This window comes from Bos grunniens, chromosome 3 (genome assembly GCF_055505025.1).
Source record: "Bos grunniens cultivar Pamir isolate PY7600 chromosome 3, Bosgru_T2T1.0, whole genome shotgun sequence".
NCBI lineage: Eukaryota > Metazoa > Chordata > Mammalia > Artiodactyla > Bovidae > Bos > Bos grunniens.
The window spans coordinates 42940053-42959942 of record NC_141167.1 but is presented as its reverse complement, the minus strand read 5'-3'; the positions used below and the strand labels follow the sequence as shown (position 1 = coordinate 42959942).

Sequence of the window (19890 nt, the reverse complement as noted above, 5' to 3'; positions counted from 1 at the left end):
TTAGGTCTCGATTTGGATGTCTGCCAAGTCTAAATTTCTCACCTTGTTGTAGCTCAGCTTCAACCCCACTTTTTCAGCTGCCCCAGGCAATGTACAACTGAACATTACGTTATTAACTTAAATTCAACAAGTGCAAAATCAAATTTAGTATTTTAGTCTTAATTCTTCCTGCTGTATTTATTTTTGCTATAAGGACCATTAATTGAGTTGAGTTGAGTTCAGTTCAGTTCAGTTGCTCAGTCATGTCCGACTCTTTGTGACCCCATGGACTATATATGGTATGCCAGGCTTCCCTGTCCATCACCAACTCCTGGAGCTTGCTCAAACTCATGTCCATCAAGTTGGCGATACCATCCAACCATCTCATACTCTGTCATCCCCTTCTCCTCCTGCCTTCAAGAGTCTTCTCCAACACCAATGTTCAAAAGCATCAGGTTCAACTTTCTTTATAGTCCAACTTTCAAATCCATACATGACTACTGGAAAAACCATAGCTTTGACCAAATGGACCTTTGTCAACAAAGTAATATCTCTGCTTTTTAATATGCTGTCTAGGCTGGTCATGGCTTTACCTCCAAGAAGGAAGTGTCTTTTAATTTCATGGCTGCAGTCACCATCTGCAGTCATTTTGGAGCCCCCAAAATAAAGTCTGTCTCAGTTTCCATTGTTTCCCCATCTATTTGGCATGAAGTGATGGGACTGGATGCCATGATCTTTAGTTTTTTGAATGTTGAGTTTTAAGCCAGCTTTTTCACTGTCCTCTTTCACTTTCATCAAGAGGCTCTTTAGTTCTTCACTTTCTGCCATAAGGTTGTTGTCATCTGCGTATCTGAGGTTATTGGTATTTCTCCCAGCAATCTTGATTCTAACTTGTGCTTCATCCAGCCCGGCATTTCACATAATGTACTCTGCATGTAAGTTAAATAAGCAGGCTGACAATAAGCCTTGACAAACTCCTTTTCCTATTTGGAACCAGTCCATTGTTCCATGTCCAGTTCTAACTGTTGCTTCTTGACCTGCATACAGATTTCTCAGGAGGCAGGTCAGGTGGTCTGGTATTCCATCTCTTTCAGAATTTTCCACCTTTTGTTGTGATCCACACAGTCAAAGGCTTTGGCATAGTCAATAAAGGAGACATAGATGTTTTTCTGGAACTCTCTTGATTTTTCTATGATCCAACGGATGTTGGCAATTTGATCTCTGGTTCCTCTGCCTTTTCTAAATCCAGCTTGAACATGTGGAAGTTCACAGTTCACATACTGTTGAAACCTGTCTTGGAGAATTTTGAGTATTACTTTGCTATCGTTTGAGAACATTACTCTGTGAGTGCAATTGTGCGATAGTTTTAACATTCGTTAACATTGCCTTTCTTTGGAACTGGAAAGAAAACAGACCTTTTCCAGTCCTGTGGCCACTGTTGAGTTTTCCAAATTTGCTGGCATATTTAGTGCAGCACTTTCACAGCATCATCTTTCAGGATTTGAAATAGCTCAACTGGAATTCCATCATCTCCACTAGCTTTGTTCATAGTAATGCTTCCCAAGGCCCACTTGATTTCTCATTCCAGGATGTCTGGCTCTAGGTCTAGATAACCACACCATTGTGGTTATCTGGGTCATGAAGATCTTTTTTATATAGTTCTTCTGTGTATTCTTGCCACGTCTTCTTAATAACTTCTGCTTCTGTTAGGTCCATACCATTTCTGTCCTTTACTGTGCTCATCTTTGCATGAAATTTTCCCTTGGCATCTCTAATTTTCTTGAAGAGATCTCTAGTCTTTCCCATTCTATTGTTTTCCTCTATTGCTTTGTATTGATCACTGAGAAAGGCTTTCTTATCTCTCCTTGCTATTCTTTAGAACTCTGCATTCAAATGGGTATATCTTTCCTTTTCTCCTTTGCCCTTAGCTTCTCTCTTTTCTCAGCTATTTGTAAGGCCTCCTGAGACAACCATTTTGCCTTTTTGCATTTCTTTTTCTTGGGGATGGTTTTGATTACCACGTCCTATACAATGTCACTGTGAGGTAGACGGCTCTTTAGGAATGTCTACTGATATGAAAAACACCCAGAAAGTTCAGTAGCCTTCAAAGTAAAACAGTTCCCTCAAATTTAGTGTCATTTCTTTATTTTTTAAATGTTCATTTTACAATTGAGATACAATGACACAACATTGTATAAATTTGAGGTGAACAACATATTAATTTGATACATTTATAGATTGGAATAGGTGTTAGCTGACACATCTATCAAAAGTTCCCATCACAAAACTGTTTTTTACTAACCAGCATTCCTCCAAGATAGTCACAATTAGTGAACTTTTACTATATGTTCTTATGTTGTTATAATAATTGCTAAAATTCATCATTGACTATCTGAGTTACAGTATATGGCAATATGCTGGAAAACTGCTTCCTTTTTTGCTTTTTAACTGCCATCATGTTGTAAGGTTTTGAATCCCAGTACAGCCTAGGACAGATGGTAAGAAATTACTTCATGGTTGAGATTTTATAACTTTAAAAAATAAGGCAATTTTTATAGTGGACTTCCTACATACTAAAAAAAATTTCTTCACATGATTTATTCATGCAAAATTGCTGTATGATTTCCCCTGCTATTGTTCTAAGAGGGGATATGTTCATAAATAGGCAAAGAAAATAGAAAATTCATTTATGTACTATACTTAATGATCTAATCTAGATCATAGCCAGTTTGCAAACTGGCTATGGAGACTGACAAATTTTGGTTGTGATAGATTATTATACAGACGTATTCCCACTAACAGAAAAAAAGGCACTAACAGAAAAAAACAATGAAAATTGACGAGTTCATTTTGAAATGCTACCTTAAATGCCGGAACAAAGAGAAGAAAAGGGATTTTAAAAGTATACTTAAAAAATATGCACTGTCTTGAGGGAAAAATAAGACATCAGTACATAACTATAAAGCATTGACTGCTTGTCCATTTGTTAAATTCGTTTTGATATGAATTACACATCATTTTTTCCTTAGGAATATAGAGTTGCTAATTTTCTCCATATGTGTACAATTCGTCTTTAACCTTTAACAAATGTCCTCTAGGTAGTCCACTTACCATCCAAGAACAACGCCACTCACAATTTTACATGCATACAAAGGGCTGAAAGCCCCATAAAAATAAATGATCCGTGGTACAAGCTACATTAACCCACAGAATAATAAGCTAGTGCAGCCCTATAAATTTTAGTGCCATCCATTCAAAACCACACTGGATCACTTTAGTATTAAATTCATAGGAACAAAATAGTAAATACACATGTTTTATTTGTTAAGCTGCCAGCTATACATTTTGTGTAAAAGTTTGTTAGCCCAGGAAAAGCTATTGAAAGGTGTATCAGGCAGTGTATATTTAAAAGCAGTGTCTCTTTCCAATACGTGAATTTATGTGTTACAGACACATTTACCATTAAGCATCATGTATATTTAATATCACAATATCCACTTCAGTGTGCTAAAAAGCCTTTGTTCATTTGTTGTTTCCATTATTGAAGAGCTAATATTCAGTTCTCCCACAATTTTGTAAAGTGCAGGCAACCCACAAGAGCGTCTAGTTTTAGCCTGCAGTCCTGTGGGACTGCAATAATTGTTATGAAATCATTACTTCTACCTCAGCAGTTTCAACTGTCAGGTACATATAACAAAAATTGCAGTTAATGAATGCTGCTCAGTTTATTAAATGCAAAATGAAAACCAGTATTTTTTTATATGCAGCACTGAGACGTAGTAACATTTATCATTTGTGTATACCATATTGAATAGTCTACCGTCATTTATTGGTCAGGGTGTATAGCCATATTTTTTTAAAAAAGATTTTCATTAAAAAACAATGGAGGGAATTCTAACTCTCTAATGAAAGCATAATTAAAATAATTAGTACCCAAAGTAATGTGTAATAAGAATCTATGTCTATGAAAAAACAATCCAGGAGAACCAAGACTTCATTTCTCCTTTGGATAAACAAGATTCTTTCTTGTGCCATATTCTGTCCCCTAATTCTTACAAGAGTATGAAAAAGTTCCCAAACTTCCAATTGTTTGAAATATTAGTGTTGTGTCTTTCTCTAATGTTTGGGCAATGAAACTTGTGTACATAGATACCCTATATCTTGATTTAAAGAGTATGAACTAGATTTCTTGTTTTCAATCATTCAAAGTAAACTATGTAGACATTTGCAAGAGCAAAGAGAGAAGAATTTCTGAAAATGAAAGATGCAAAGGCATCATTTTTAGGATCCCAAAGGCATCTGCTTCCAATCAGTATGCTCTGGCCAGTCAGTTGTCCAATGTGAACGATCACAATTAGCTTATATCGTGGGATCATCAAGTCCTTGACCTGGGCCTTAATTACCTAGAAATTAAAAGGTAAAACAAAAGGTCCTCACTTAGTCACATTGAAATTTAAAAGTCTTAATTTTTCTCATAAATATAGTGGGTTTAATTGAGGGAAATAGCGTGATACCTTGTGGATCCTTTCAGTAATTGCTATAGAAAGGTAGCTATAATTTCCTTCAGGCATAAGACAGGACATTTAGGGACAAAATGATAGCCCCAGCAAGAAATGTACCTTTTCTAAGGCACATGGAAAAATGATAATCCAGAGAGCAGAGTTTTCAATGCATTTATTGTGTTCTTGGAAAATCTATGTTGAAATGGCTTCCCTTCAAAGAATGCTGGCATTACAATTATACCATCTTGTTCATGTCTAATTAGGGGACTATACATCTGAAGTCTCCTGTAATACGACTAATTGTGAATGCTTATTAGATAGATTATGATGAAAAAGAAAGAGAAAATTTGATGGAGTGCCAGCACTTTAGTTGATAAAAATAGAAATGTTTTTAAAGGCCCCAGTGTTTTTATTTGATGGCATGCAAAGAAGGTGCTTTGGAGAAGGGATAGGCTACCCACTCCAGTGTTCTTGGGCTTCCCTTGTGGCTCAGCTGGGAAAGAATCCACCTGTAATGTGGGAGACCTGGGTTCTATCCCTGGATTGGGAAGATCTCCTGGAGAAGGGAAAGGCTACCCACTCCAGTATTCTGGCCTGGAGAATTCCACGGACAAGTCCATGGGGTCGCAGAGTCAGACACGACTGAGCGACTTTCACTTCACTTCAAAGAAGGTTCTTTGGGGAAGAGAAAATGATCATTAAAATATTGTATCTTTTATAATAACATTTTTTAAATAAATGGGGCAGTTTTATACATTTTAAAAATAGAATACATGCAAGTGATGCACATAATAATTGTTTTAGACAAAGGCTTTTTACACACACAGACACACATGGAATATGACCTAATAAATATTTTCATAAGATAAAAATAAACAGTTTTACTGCTACTACAAATTAACTGCTTTCATTAAAATAGGCGGGTTGTGCTTTCAGCAAATATTCTAGTCATAGTTAACACTTTAGGAAATCACACGTATACCTCAGAAATTGTTTTAGTCATCTGTCTACAGAGTTCTGGTTCATACTGTTCTTCTTGTAGGTAGGTAGTTAACACATCTTTCAGAATATGATTGACAATGACCACAGGAAAATGTTTGGTAGGACCTGAAAATACAGATGAAATTTCTTTCAAAGAAGTAATTTCAAATCATATCTGCCCACATAGCTTAATCAAAAGAGTATCAAAACATGGAGACATTTAATCTTCTGGGTGGCCTCTATTGAAGGAAAAAAAGTGGTCCCAATTAGATTTCCAGTGTCACTGAATAACGTGTTCATGTGCCCAGTGCTTGGTATACAGAGGCTTGATCATTATTTGCTGATTTGATATGGATGAAGAATTCTACCCAGTTCTATTTTCAGTAGTCATCAGTATCTTTTAAGTGTTTATTTTCAATGACTGTATCAGTCAGGGACTAGGGAAATATATCGTGCATTAAAGTTAGGACAATTCCTAGAGGATTTAATAAACAGACTCCTTAGGGAGGTCTGAGCAGGATTCAGGGAATCATGAAGGAATGTTCTATCCCCCTCAGCTGGTGAAAAAGAAGGTGTTATTTTCATCCCAACCTGAGGAGGGAATTCTTACGAGAGATCCCAGAAGAGCCATGTGGAGAGGGCTCCCTCCACAGCAGCCTTTGTCCTTCTGCTGATGGATGCAAAGAGCACAAGGTGAGCCCTTAGGCGGGGTTCACACTCCTTCCTCCCTTCTGACTTCCCACTGAAGTTTCCCAGTGGCTAAACTTAACCACAAGGTGATAGCCCGCGCCTAGAATTCAGTTAGGTCAACCTCCTGGGGCTCAATTTATAGTATTTTTATTGTGATGCTTATACAGGAATTGTTCAATTAAATTTAAATCAGCCTGGGAAATGAATCCAGACAAGTAAAATAGAGACATCAGAGACAATGAGTATGAGAATTAACCCAAATATTTAGTTGGCAGGAATCTCTCCCCTTCTATAGGAGAGAGACAAGCAGTTATAAATCTGTGAAGGGTTGGTCCTGATTGCTCTTGCTTTGTGGGATCAGAGATGGAGCACCAGCCCCCCTAGGCCAAACGCCTACTGTGTCATTGTCCTGTGGATCTTTTAGAAGATTTCCATTTGCTTATGATAGTGAGATGAGGCTAAATGTGAGGGTGGTTTCTCCCTTTCTGTTTAAAAAATTTTAAAGATGTTCCTACCAGGTTGGACCTAATTAAACAGATTATATCTTTTAGATAGGTACTTCTCCTTTTCATTCCCTCCTGCCAAGCGCTCATATCACATTTACCTAAGTTTGACCTGGGGAGCATTGGTCCTTTCAGAAAACAGTAAGTTCCTTCAGTGCCTGTGTCCACCTGGTACACCTCCCTGTCCTTTGGGAACAGCATCTCCCACATGGAAGGGACTGGTCCTCTTCCCACTCTAACCATGTGGTTCTTTAGGATCCAAGTCCAGGTCATGGTTGATTGGCGCTGGGTGGACTTGCCCCAAGCTAGGCCAATTAGAATCCTTTCTTGGAACTTTAATACTAAACTAGAACTAGGTAAAAAAAAGTCAGTCAGTCTCTTTTTGGAGTCAAAAGTTATGACATGTGACTCCCAGGAACTGTTCTTCATAGTGAGAAGGAAGCCAAGCCACAGCGAGAGAGGGAGCCCACACACAGTTAGGGCTGGAAAGATGGAGTCCTGGCTGCACCTGGTCCCAGTCTCCAATAGCTTCTGCTGTCCAGCTGTACCAATGCCCTTTCTGCACTTACCTTAGATTTTTTAAAAATCTCATTAACCAGATTCAATTCCGAAAAAAGTTTCAACTTTTCTTCTCTCACTTCTTTGTGACCTTGGACCTATATAGCAGAATCATCCATTGTCTTACTTAGGCTTGGATGCTGAGATGCAAACAGAGTCAATAATCAGCACTTGACTTCCAAAATGGGCTTCTCTGGTGGCTCAGACAGTAAAGAATCTGCCTGCAATGTGGAAGACTTGTGTTCTATCCCTGGGTTGGGAAGATCCCCTGGAGAAGGGCATGGCAATCCATCCCAGTATTCTTGCCTGGAGAATTCCATGGACAGAGGAGCCTGGCGGACTACAGTCCATGGGGTCGCAAAGAGTAGGACATGACTGAGTGACTTTCATTCACTCACTGACTTCCAAAACAAGCTCCCAAAACTTTCAGAGTCAACTAATGCAAAGATCTAAACCTTTTTTCACATGGACATCATGTGAAAAAACATGGACATCACCATGTAAACACATGTAAAACACGGAAAACACATGGACATCACCAGATGGTCGACACCGAAATCAGATTGATTATATTCTTTGCAGCCAAAGATGGAGAAGCTCTATACAGTCAGCAACAATAAGACTAGAAGCTGACTGTGGCTCGGATCATGAACTCCTTATTGCCAAATTCAGACTGAAATTGAAGTGGAGAAAACCACGAGATCATTCAGGTATGACCTAAACAAATCCTTTATGACTATACAGTGGAAGTGAGAAATAGATTTAAGGCACTAGATCTGATAGACAGAGTGCCTGATGAACTATGGATGGAAGTTTGTGACATTGTACAGGAGACAGGAATCAAGACCATCCCCAAGAAAAAGAATGCAAAAAAGCAAAATGGCTGTCTGGGGAGGCCTTACAAATAGCTGTGAAAAGACGGGAAGCGAAAAGCAAAGGAGAAAAGGAAAGATATACCCATTTGAATGCAGAGTTCCAAAGAATAGCAAGGAGAGATAAGAAAGCCTTCCTCAGTGATCAATGCAAAGAAATAGAGGGAAAAAATAGAATGGGAAAGACCAGAGATCTCTTCAAGAAAATTAGAGATACCAAGGGAACATTTCATGCAAAGATGGGCTCAATAAAAGATAGAAATGGTAGGGACCTAACAGAAGCAGAAGTTATTAAGAAGAGGTGGCAAGAATACACAGAAGAACTATATAAAAAAGATCTTCATGACCCAGATAATCACAATGGTGTGATCACTCACCTGGAGCCAGACATCCTGGAATGTGAAGTCAAGTGGGCCTTAGAAAGCATCACTACGAACAAAGCTAGGGGAGGTGATGGAATTCCAATTGAGCTATTTCAAATTCTGAAAGATGATTCTGTGAAAGTGCTGCTCTCAATATGCCAGCAAATTTGGAAAACTCAGCAGTGGCCACAGGACTGGAAAAGGTCAGTTTTCATTCCAATCCCAAAGAAAGGCAATGCCAAAGAATGCTCAAACTACCACACAGTTGCACACATCTCACATGCTAGTAAAGTAATGCTTAAAATTCTCCAAGCCAGGCTTCAGCAATATGTGTACCGTGAACTTTCGGATGTTCAAGCTTGTTTTAGAAAAGGCAGAGGAACCAGAGATCAAATTGCCAACATCTGCTGGATCATGGAAAAAGCAAGAGAGTTCCAGAAAAACATCTATTTATGCTTTATTGACTATGCCAAAGCCTTTGACTGTGTGGATCACAATAAACCGTGGGAAATTCTTAAAGAGATGGGAATACCAGACCACCTGACCTGCCTCTTGAGAAACCTGTATGCAGGCCAGGAAGCAACAGTTAGAACTGGACATGGAACAACAGACTGGTTCCAAATAGGAAAAGGAGTACATTAAGGCTGTATATTGTAACCCTGCTTATTTAACTTATATGCAGAGTACATCATGAGAAACGCTGGGCTGGAAGAAGCACAAGCTAGAATCAAGATTGCTGGGAGAGATGTCAAGAACCTCAGATATGCAGATGACACCACCCTTATGGCAGAAAGTGAAGAAGAACTAAAGAGCCTCTTGATGAAAGTGAAAGAGAAGAGTGAAAAAGTTGGCTTAAAGCTCAACATTCAGAAAACGAAGATCATGGCATCCGGTCCCATCACTTCATGGCAGATAGATGGGGGAAACAGTGGAAACAGTTGCAGACTTTATTTTTCTGGGCTCCAAAATCACTGCATATGGTGATTGCAGCCATGAAATTAAAAGACGCTTACTCCTTCGAAGGAAAGTTATGACCAACCTAGACAGCATATTAAAAAGCAGAGATATTACTTTGCCAGCAAAGGTCCATCTAGTCGAGGCTATGGTTTTTCCAGTGGTCATGTATGGATGTGAGAGTTGGGCTATAAAGAAAGCTGAGCGCCAAAGAATTGATGCTTTTGAACTATGGTGTTGGAGAAGACTCTTGAGAGTCCCTTGAACTGCAAGGAGATCCAACCAGTCCACCTAAACGAGATCAGTCCTGGGTGTTCATTGGAAGGACTGATGTTGAAGGTGAGGCTCCGGTACTTTGGCCACCTGATGCGAAGTGCTGACTCATTGGAAAAGACCCTGCTGCTGGGAAAGATTGCGGGCAGGAGGAGAAGGGGACAGCAGAGGATGAGATAGTTGGATGGCATCATCGACTCAATGGACATGGGTTTGGGTGGACTCTGGAAGTTGTTTATGGACAGGGAGGCCTGGCATGCTGCGGCTCATGGGGTTGTAAACAGTCGGACACGACTGGGTGACTGAACTGAACTGAAACCTTTTTTCTTTTCTAGAACAATTTTTTTCTAATTTAGGAGGAAAAAATGCTTTTATAAATCAAATTGCAAAGATCTGAAGAAGGATCAGGATGGAGAAAAGAAAGAAAAACTTATCTGTAAAAACAGATTTAAGCGAGAATAGATAAAAATTTGATTAGTTAACATATCTGTGTCTTAGCGTCCCAGCTTGGGATAGTGATGAGAATTGCCACCTACTGTTTTTTGTTGGGATGAAATCGATGAAGTATTTAAAGTGCTCAGAATAGTGAGTCTGCCACACAAAAAGCTACTCGTTATCTTTATTATAGTGTTGCTGCTGTTACTGTTGTCTCCTCATTGCGAGCAGAAGAAGGCAGCAGGATGGACAATGGTGTAAGGCGGGAGACGGTTTAGGTCTCCACAGGAAGGAAGGACCCCTATAGGGTGGAGCAAAGAGGGAGCGGTGAGAGACTGGCAGGCTGTGTCCAATAAATGATCTGGTGACAGGGCCTGATCATCTCATGGGAGCTGAGCTCAAATGATGCCTTTCTCTTGCCATCTTTTGATTCTGTTTTTCACTATATTGGCTGCATCTCAGGTGTGCTGTCTTGATGTGTCAGCAAGGATGGCCATCTGCAGCCCTGTGTGATGTGGGGATTACAGTCAATGTTTAAATAATCGGGTACCTCTATAGTCATTGCTCCAGAAAAAGTCCTGTGGAGAACTCATTCAATACTTAAGAGGAAGTTACATTGGATGTCATGGAAGGCTTTTATTCTTAGTGATCTAAGGTGATGTTCTATAGTCAGAAGCAATAACATACTGAATGAGAAGCAGTTTAAATATAATACTTTATTTAATTCTCATTGTATCCCTACCATGTGTGACCTATGATCCCTACTTACAGAGGAAGAAACTGAGGTTCAAGGATGCTGAATACCTTGCTCAAACATTATTTATTTAGGAATGGGCAAAACAAGTATTCAGACTCATGTACGTTGGCCCCTACAGCCAGTATTTTCTGCTGTACTCATGTTTCAGTAATCAATTAATGGGAGGAGATAAGGGGCTTTTAATTATAAGAAATATCTTTTCATTCTTCCTTTTTCTTTTTTTCTTTAATTATACTCATGTTTAATCTCATTCTTGGTGGCTATAATTACTCATATAAAGGGAGGACAACCATACTAAACATTTAAGATATGTTTCAATGATGCACATATTATTGGGTAGAATGTGAAAACTTAAACACGGTAATACTGGTGACTGATGTTGCTTTAACTCCTCAAGTCAGTATTTACTGTGTGCTGCTGCTGCTGCTAAGTCGCTTCAGTCCTGTCCGACTCTGTGCGACCCCAGAGACGGCAGCTCACCAGGCTCCCCCGTCCCTGGGATTCTCCAGGCAAGAACACTGGAGTGGGTTGTCATTTCCTTCTCCAAGGCATGAAAGTGAAAAGTGAAAGTGAAGTCGCTCAGTCGTGTCCGACTCTTCATGACCCCATGGACTGCCGCCTACCAGGCTCCTCTGCCCATGGGATTTTCCAGGCAAGAGTACGGGAGTAGGGTGCCATTGCCTTCTCCATTTACTGTGTAGATATGAGAAAATCTTTGCCAAAGGCCTACAGAGTACCTTTCAGATGCAAAATAAACCCAGAAAGAGGTAGAAGTAGAAACACATATTTGATTATTAACAAAATAGCTACCTGACTCCTTATAAAACTGATTGTCAAGTATAAAAGACTAATCATAGAAAACTAATTTGCTTGACTTTTTGAAAGAAAATATGGAAACTTTTTTTCTATACTAAGGTATTTTTAAAATTATTTTTCTAATTTGGTTCAGCACTCAGTACTTTTAAAACTGATGAGACAATTTAGCTTATTTGAGGAAATAAGTTATGAAAGCATGTATTTTTGAAGAAACGTGGGGCTTCATATTTTAAATGCTGTCTTATTGAAATCATCTCATGGGAGTTTAGCTCAAATGATGTCTTTCCCTCGATATCTTTCGATTCAAACCCTTCTGGCATGCAGAGCCCAGAGTCAAGGCACTGAATAGTGAAGATCTTTTAGTTACAAGAAAACTTGACCCATGCTTAGCTTGCCTAAATAAAAAGCCTAAGAGTACAGAGGGTATTTAGGACTTGGTCTCAGGCTTTGTGTGGGGGCAAGATGGCAAAAGCTGCCATAGAGCTTACATCCTTGCAGGTTTCAGAGGCTGACCCACTTCTTCAATAGCCCAAACAATATTCTCTGAATTGACTCTCAAAGGCTTTCATGACCTTGGCCGAATCCCTAGGTCAGTCACTGTTACATCTCCGAAGCCAGTGTCGGCTTCAGCAGGATGCTATGGACCAAAAGTGATAATAATGGTGGTGGTGGTGCTCCCCCAAAGGAAACTGGTAAGGTTAGCAGGTGGAGTATAAGGGCATATTGAATGGCAGGATGTTATCCGTATACCATAGGCACTGTGAAAATACCCGTGGACAGGCTAATTATGGAGCTTTACAATCCATGTCATCTTGGGGATTACCATAGAAAACTGCCCAGAAGGTCTAATGGGATGTGTTGATGGTCTATAATTTTCTTAAGGTTAACTGGCCGCAGATTAAGTCACACTGGCCCATTGCGTCTTCCTTGGGTTACTGGTAAGTCTCTGTGGAATTTCTACCCAGCAATAATTATATGTAGATCCAGATAATAGTGGGCAGGTACACATTTGGAGCAAAGAAGTAGTTCTGTGAGAAAATGTGAGGAGGAATGATAGTCACTGTGGATTCCACCTGGAGTACAGGGACAGGTGCAAGGAGTTTTGTTTTCAAAGACCCAAAACCTCTGTGGGAAAAGATAAACATCTCTGTCAACAGGGGACCAGGAATCATTTGCTTTTGCCTTGAAGGCTTTTTTCTCCATCCATTAGCAATCTTGGTTGGTTTTGTTCAATAAAATCTTAATGCCTATCTGTTTCATTTAACTCAAGTAGATACAAAAAACTCCACCAGATAACCTTGAAATACCCAATGAACTTCTTAATTCAGTAACACACACTACACCTCAGTTGCAGCCAATGAATTGCTTGGTATTTGGAAAATACTGATTAAAAAAAGTAAACAATGGGTACTGGCCCAATTTTGCAGAGGAAGAAATTAAAACAATATCAAATCACCCAATTAATTAAGATCCCTTATATAGTGCTAGTATTGAAGATGATGCCAGGTTATCAGATATTATTTTGAGTAAATATCACTCATGAAATTAGAAGTTTTAAATTGGAAGGAATAATAAAATAACACACCCAGTTGGTAAGTGTTTTCCATGTGAACTGTGAGGCGAGAGGCATCTTCAGGCTGGCAAGGTTCATCCATATAAGACACTGTACTCACAGAGCTAAAAGCAAGGAGAAAGCAAATTTTAACAGTTATGATAACAATGGTAACAACACACAATGTTGCTTTTAGCAAAAAAGTTATAAGTTTTTCCTCTAAAAAAATTTCCGGCAAGTCTCATGTAGATATACCCCGGTAAAATATTTAAAGTCTAAAACATTTTAGAGATGGAAATATTACTGGAGTAGAGAGTTACTTGGAACAAGTCTCAATATAGTGGTAGAAACCCAGTTCAGTGCCTGGGGCCTTTGATTATCATGAAAGTATTCATGGATTGTTCCATTCGCAGGGTAACAGAGTTTGTACAGTGGGCCCTCCACATCTGTGGATTCTAGAGTTATGGATTTTGTTTGGTTAAATCCATGGATATGGAACCCGTGGGTACGGAGGGCCACCTGTATTTTGCCATTTTATATAAGGGACTTGGGCTTCCCTGGTGACTCAGTGGTTAAGAACCTGCCTACTAATGCAGAAGATGCAGGTTTGATCCCTGGGTCGGGAAGATCTTCTGGAGCAGGAAATGGCAATCCACTCTAGTATACTTGCCTGGAAAATCCCATGGACAGAGTGGCCTGGTGGGTTACGGTCCATGGGGTTGCAAAAGAGTTGGATATGACTTAGTAACTAAACAACAAAAATAAGAAACTTGAGCATCCACAGATTTTGATACCCACAGGGGCTTCTGGAACCAGTGTTCAGTAGATACCGAGGGATGCCTGTATGTGTTTTGAAAGCTACTGGCAGTATATATGCTTCACGTTACTCTCTCCATATACACTTTGTTGTCGTTCAGTCACCCAGTTGTGTCTGACTTTTTGCGACCCCATGGACTGCAGCATGCCAGGCCTCTCTGTCCCTCACCATCTCCCGAAGTTCACCCAAATTCATGTTCATTGCATTGGTGATGCCATCCAGTCATCTCATCCTCTGACATCCTCTTATCCTTCTGTTCTCAATCTTCTTCATATATACTACTGTATGTAAAATAGATAGACAATGGAAATTTGCTGTATAACTCAGGGAACTCAAATTGGGGCTCTGTAACAACCTAGAGGGGTGGGAAAGGGTGGGAGGTGGGAGAGAGGTTAAAGGAGGGGATATATGTACATCTATGGTTAATTTATGTTGATATATGGCAGAAATCAAGCCAATATTATAAAGCAAATTATCCTTCAATTAAAAATAAATAATTTTTTAAAAAGGAGACTGTCTCAAAAACAAACAACTATTGGCAATTCTATGACAGGTGCAAAGGCTTTCCTCAAAGTGGACAAAACTCACAAAGGGACTGGGGATTATACAGGGAAGCTTAAAATGTTGGGAAACAAGTTCTCTACATACATGGGGGATTATAAAGAGTTTATTATTAAATGTACCTCACAAAATCCCTTTAGCAGAAGAAAGAAAACTGAGAAACCCCTCTACATGATGACAGAAACCGCAATTCACCCAAACTATCATAATCAATAAGCATCAATCACCCTTTCAACAGTAAGAAAGGGTTTTGGCTTGGTTACCAAGGCAATATAAGCTTATCCAGGTGCTGAACAGGAGACCCAAGTGAAGAGGAACTCCTAAAGGCCCTACAGCACTGCTTAATCAGAGGAAATTCAGCTGTCACTAAAGGCAGTCTCAGGTCTCTACCCCAATAATCTCCACCTGTGAAAATGGAGGTTAAACAGATGTCATTTCAAAGGAGATGAGATAATAGTGTGTGTGTGTGTGTGTGTGTGCGTGTGTGCTTTCAGAGTGACTACTTTTCTAAGAGGCTACATTTTTGCTTTAATTAAATGAGAATAGGATATTTGTTCTTAATCTTTGGGGCTTTTTTTTCCTCTCTGCAAGGAGTTTTAAATACTTAATTCTGAGGTGTTGGGAATTAGTGAGCTTCTTGCAAATTGCTATTTTAAGAAAATCATGGACATTAAATTTAAAAAATCCTTTAATACAATACAATTTACACAATAAATTAAGGTTTACCCATCTAGCCCAAGAAAGTGATGCAAGACATTATTATGGCTGCTTTTCCATGAGGGATTTCTGGATTAGAGTTAGTCTTCTTTCTTGTAACACCTGCTTTCCTCAATTTTCTGCTGCCCTTTGAAGTAGCAACCAACCTGTTTAGCCACCTGCAGGTGTTGCGGGCAGCACCAAAGTGATAGCTTCTGCTTGGAAAACCCAATGTTGCATAAGCCCCTTGATTCTAAGATAAGCCAGGCTGCCCCAATATTGTATATGCTACTTTTTATTTTCCAAAACATTTTCCATCAATTATCTCATTTTATCTTTAAAATATTCCCTTTACGTAATTAAGAAAGACATTTTTCTGCCCACTTCAGTGATAAAGAGAACTAGACAAAAGGCTTAATGTCATACATAAAGGAAAAGCAGACTTGAATTTCACATATCCTATTTACCTCTCAGTGACAAAGTTTCACATATGATCATATCTGATAGAATGGAAATAGGGGCAATGACTTCCTGAAATAATTAATTGCTGCAATTAAAATTTACCTTGCACAAACATATAAAGACCCTATTTTCTCTCTACAAAACACCATATTAAAAACTCACAGAAGAAGTTATAGGTAAAAATTCTGAGAGAATTAATGCAACTAATTCAAACAGCAGGGGCCTGTTTATAACTGGTGTATAGATATGATGGCAAGAGCTCAGGAGCTATCTTGGCTCTTGGGATGACCTTATGGATAATGGAACAAAAGCTAGAAAACTAGGTTCCTGAACTATTTTTTCCAGACTTTTTTTTTTAATGCAAGAGAAAATATATTTCTATTTTGTTTAAGCCAATGTTTTTTATAAAAATATTATAAGAAGCATTAGATATAACTGATACAGAGTTTGGAAGTAGGATGTCATAATTAACAGAGCACAAAACTTGGAGTTAATTTTGTGAAAGAGATGGGGCTTTCAGGAATGAGATTTCAGATATTTTGCTGAAAACCTGGCTTCCTTTATCATGCAGAAGGAAGATATTAGTCTATTGATTTCTGTACACTGGAAAGACAAAAACTTCAAGGAAAGTTATAGGAAAATTTTACTTAAAAAAAATCCTATTCATGATATCTTTTGAAACTGATACCTGAGAGTTCTCACATTAGAAGGAGATCGTTTGGAAAAAGGGAGAGAGAAAAGAGAATAATATGCTGAACAGAAAAAATACGATATCTACTGCTTGAAAAAGACAAAAGAAGACATAAAATATTAAAAATACTTGCTGTTATCAATGTCAGTTCAGAACATTGACTCAGAAGGACTTGTACATATTTCCTGTTGGTAAACAGCTTTATTCAAGCCCTCTGAAAATTTTTAAGATAAAAATGTGAGATGCTTCAAAGAGCAAATTTGTCACTTTAATTACCGGTACTGTATCACAGCACAACAAATTTACTGTGTATATTTCACAGTGTTACAAGAGGATGAATTTCAGTCATCTATGACCAGGCCTTCCCTAGTTTATAATAATAATCTTTTTAGATACCTGATCTCACCGCAAATGGAATGCTATAGTTGATTTTTTTAATTTGAAAAATGTTTTTGCTGTCTATGTGTTTCATGAGTGTGTTGCATTTATGGAGGAAAAGGATTTCAACTGGCAAAATGTATCCACGAGAGTTGTAAAGTTTTAGGAAAGAAGGTAGGTTTTAGTAAAATCAGGAAAACTGAAAGTCTGGAATAAGCTGCTGGTAAAAACACTGAAGAAATCAACTAATATTATTCTAGAGAAAAGAGTAACAATTTGTATTCAGTGTAAATGTCAGTTAATACTTTGAATCACATATACTATTGCTCAGAATAGACTTGGAATTAGCCTGAATGTGGAAACAGCTGCATGAAATTTGTCCACAGTAACAAAAGTAATCCTCCTACATTGTATATGTGTGTGTGTGCTCAGCAGCTGAGTCATGTCTGACTCTTTATGATTCTATGGATTGTAGGCTCCCCTGTCCATGGGATTTTCCTGGCAAGAATACTGGAGCCAGTTGCCATTTCCTCCTCCACAGGATCTGCCCTACCCAGGGGTTGAACCCGCGTCACTTAAGTCTCCTGCATTGTAGGCAGATTTTTTACTGCTGAGCCACCAGGGAAATCCATATTGTATATAACCCTCCTGTATTGTAACTGACTGACGTTGGAAACGTCCCACGCCAACCCAAGAGCCTGCGTTTTGATTATGCAGAAAAGAGCCCCACACAAAATAGCTAAGGAGTTAGAATGTTTATATTTTTCATGAAATTCAGTTTTCCTGAAGACATCTTACAAATTTGCATGCTGACCATTTCTTGAATTAAACAGAATACAAGGCATGTCTTATTTTTATGATGGTTGGAGATAGAAAAATAATGTCAATTAAATCTCACCAGCTATAATACCATCTAATTATTATTAAGAATTCATTTCCAGCTGTTGCTACTGACATTATTAAGTGTTTTGAAGCTGTAGTAAGATATAATATTTGAATAGATAGCTCAGCCTTGTAGTTATTAGTTTAGTAGTTTAAGAAGGTCAGACTATCATCTCATTCTTCAATTTGTAACTATGAAAGGCTTCAAAGTACCATATTTTGAATGGTATCATAGCATTAGCCTTTTTAAAAAATCTGTTATTAAAGTCATGTGCTGCCTCCCAGTGGAGATATTTCAGAGTGCACAGAGAAAAAGAAGGCTTCAGGGTATAAACGTGTACATTTTTATTTTCTTCATTCTTTCAACAGATATTTATTGCCCATAACATGGCAGGCAAAGTGAGAAGTACTGGTAAAATTTTTTAAAAAATGAGAGTCCCTGTGCTAGAGAAACAAGATGTAGAAAATAAAATATGCATTGAAACTCACTTGGGAACTTTCTACCTCAAACGTCTATTGATATTTTTATGAATGTTATGCTTAAGATCAAAAGCATAACAAGTCTTCCCCCATCAGTGGAAGGTACAAGTTGTCTGTTAAGGCGATTTAGTTGTGTGGCTATTTAGTTTGTAGCAAGGTTGCCAGTACTTTGGCCATCTGATGCAAAGAGCCAGTTCACTAGAGAAGACCCTGATGCTGAGAAAGATTGAAGGCAGGAGGAGAAGGGATGACAGAGGATGAGATGGTTGGATGGCATCACTGACTCAATTGAAATGAGTTTGAACAAACTCAGGGAGATAATGAAGGACAGGGAAGCCTGGCATGCTATAGTCCATGGGGTCACAGAGTTGGACATGACTTAACATCAGACTGAACAAAAACAAAGGTTGCCAGACTTTTACATAGTTTTGAGATATTTTATTCACATTATTGGTCCTATCTTACAAGAGAAAGGTTATAATGGAGACAAAAGTCAAGAAATATTTCCAAAAATCAAAGAGGAGATAAAATGCCATGGTATGTGTTCCCGAGGGATACATATTTTAGGAGGAGAGATGATTTTGAAGGACAAAGAATGAACCATGCAACCTGTGAAAATTCTAGCTCTGGAGTGATTGATCCAGGAAAGGTGACTGACAAAGTAGAACAATTTTGAGTGGGTGAATACAAAGTCAGAGTTTGTGTCTGAAGCCCATTGATGAATCCCTTCATCCAAGAGAAGGTGAGGTTAAGATCAAGAGCAGCTGATGAAACTTGTGATGCAGCTCCTGGATGAATGCACAGTTCACAGTTCAAAGTCACATTACCCTTGGCAATCATCAGAGAGGTGAGGCTGAGAGCATGGGTGCCATGGTTACCTCTGCAACCCCATGGAGATCATCTAACCCAACAAAGGTTCAATACAAATGATGATGTTCTTCTTTTTCTTTTTTAAATAGGTGAACAATTGAAGGTTTCAGCAAGAAAGTAACATATAACTTGTTTTTAAAATTTGAACAAAAATTTTTTTTTTCTCTAAATGTATCTTATGTCTGCAAGATGAAAGCTCTCTGTCACTCTGGACTTAACACATACACGGACCTGTGGACCTAACCCGTTTGTGTTCAGGAACTGGTGGTGGTGGTGGCGGCAGTTTAGTCGCTAAGTTGTGTCCGACTCTTGCGACCCCATGGAGTGTAGCCTCCTAGGCTCCTCTGTCCATGGGATTCTCTAGGTAAGAATATTGGAGTGGGTTGCCATTTCCTTCTCCAGGGGATCTTCCCGACCCAGGATTTAACCTGGGTCTCCTGCATTGCAGGCAGATTCTTTACCAACTGAGCTACGAGGGAATAATATAATAATTATGCATTCTACCATCAAAAAATATTTATTAAGTGATGGCTATGTGCCAGGTACCATTCTAGGTCCTTGGGATGCAGAAAAAAAACCCCATAAACAATACAAATTAACAATCAAACTAAGATCTCTACCCTTATGGAACCTAGTGAGAAGAGACGGAAAGAATATAATAAAATACTAAACAAGTTGTTTAGTTGCTAAGTCATATCCTACTCTTTTGCAACCCCATGGACTCTAGCCTTCCAGGCTCCTCTGTCTATGGGGTTTCCCAGGCAAGAATAGTGGAGGGGGTTGCCATTTCCTTCTCCAGGGGATCTTCCTGACCCAGGG

The 19890-nt window shown here is 38.8% G+C and overlaps 1 protein-coding gene across 2 annotated transcripts in view; it reads right to left on the bottom strand.

Moving 5' to 3' along the window:
- Positions 1–2107: 2107 nt before the first annotated feature.
- DYNLT5 (dynein light chain Tctex-type family member 5) overlaps positions 2108–19890 on the bottom strand; it is a 29897-nt gene continuing 12114 nt past the window's right edge. For both annotated transcript variants that reach the window (XM_086390426.1, XM_086390425.1), the window contains 3 exons: positions 13268–13359; positions 5464–5588; positions 2108–4382 (listed from right to left, as the gene is read on the bottom strand). In XM_086390426.1, the coding sequence (XP_086246552.1) occupies positions 4179–4382; positions 5464–5588; positions 13268–13359 (421 nt within the window). In that variant the 3' untranslated portion in view covers positions 2108–4178. The remainder of the gene's footprint in view (positions 4383–5463; positions 5589–13267; positions 13360–19890) is intronic.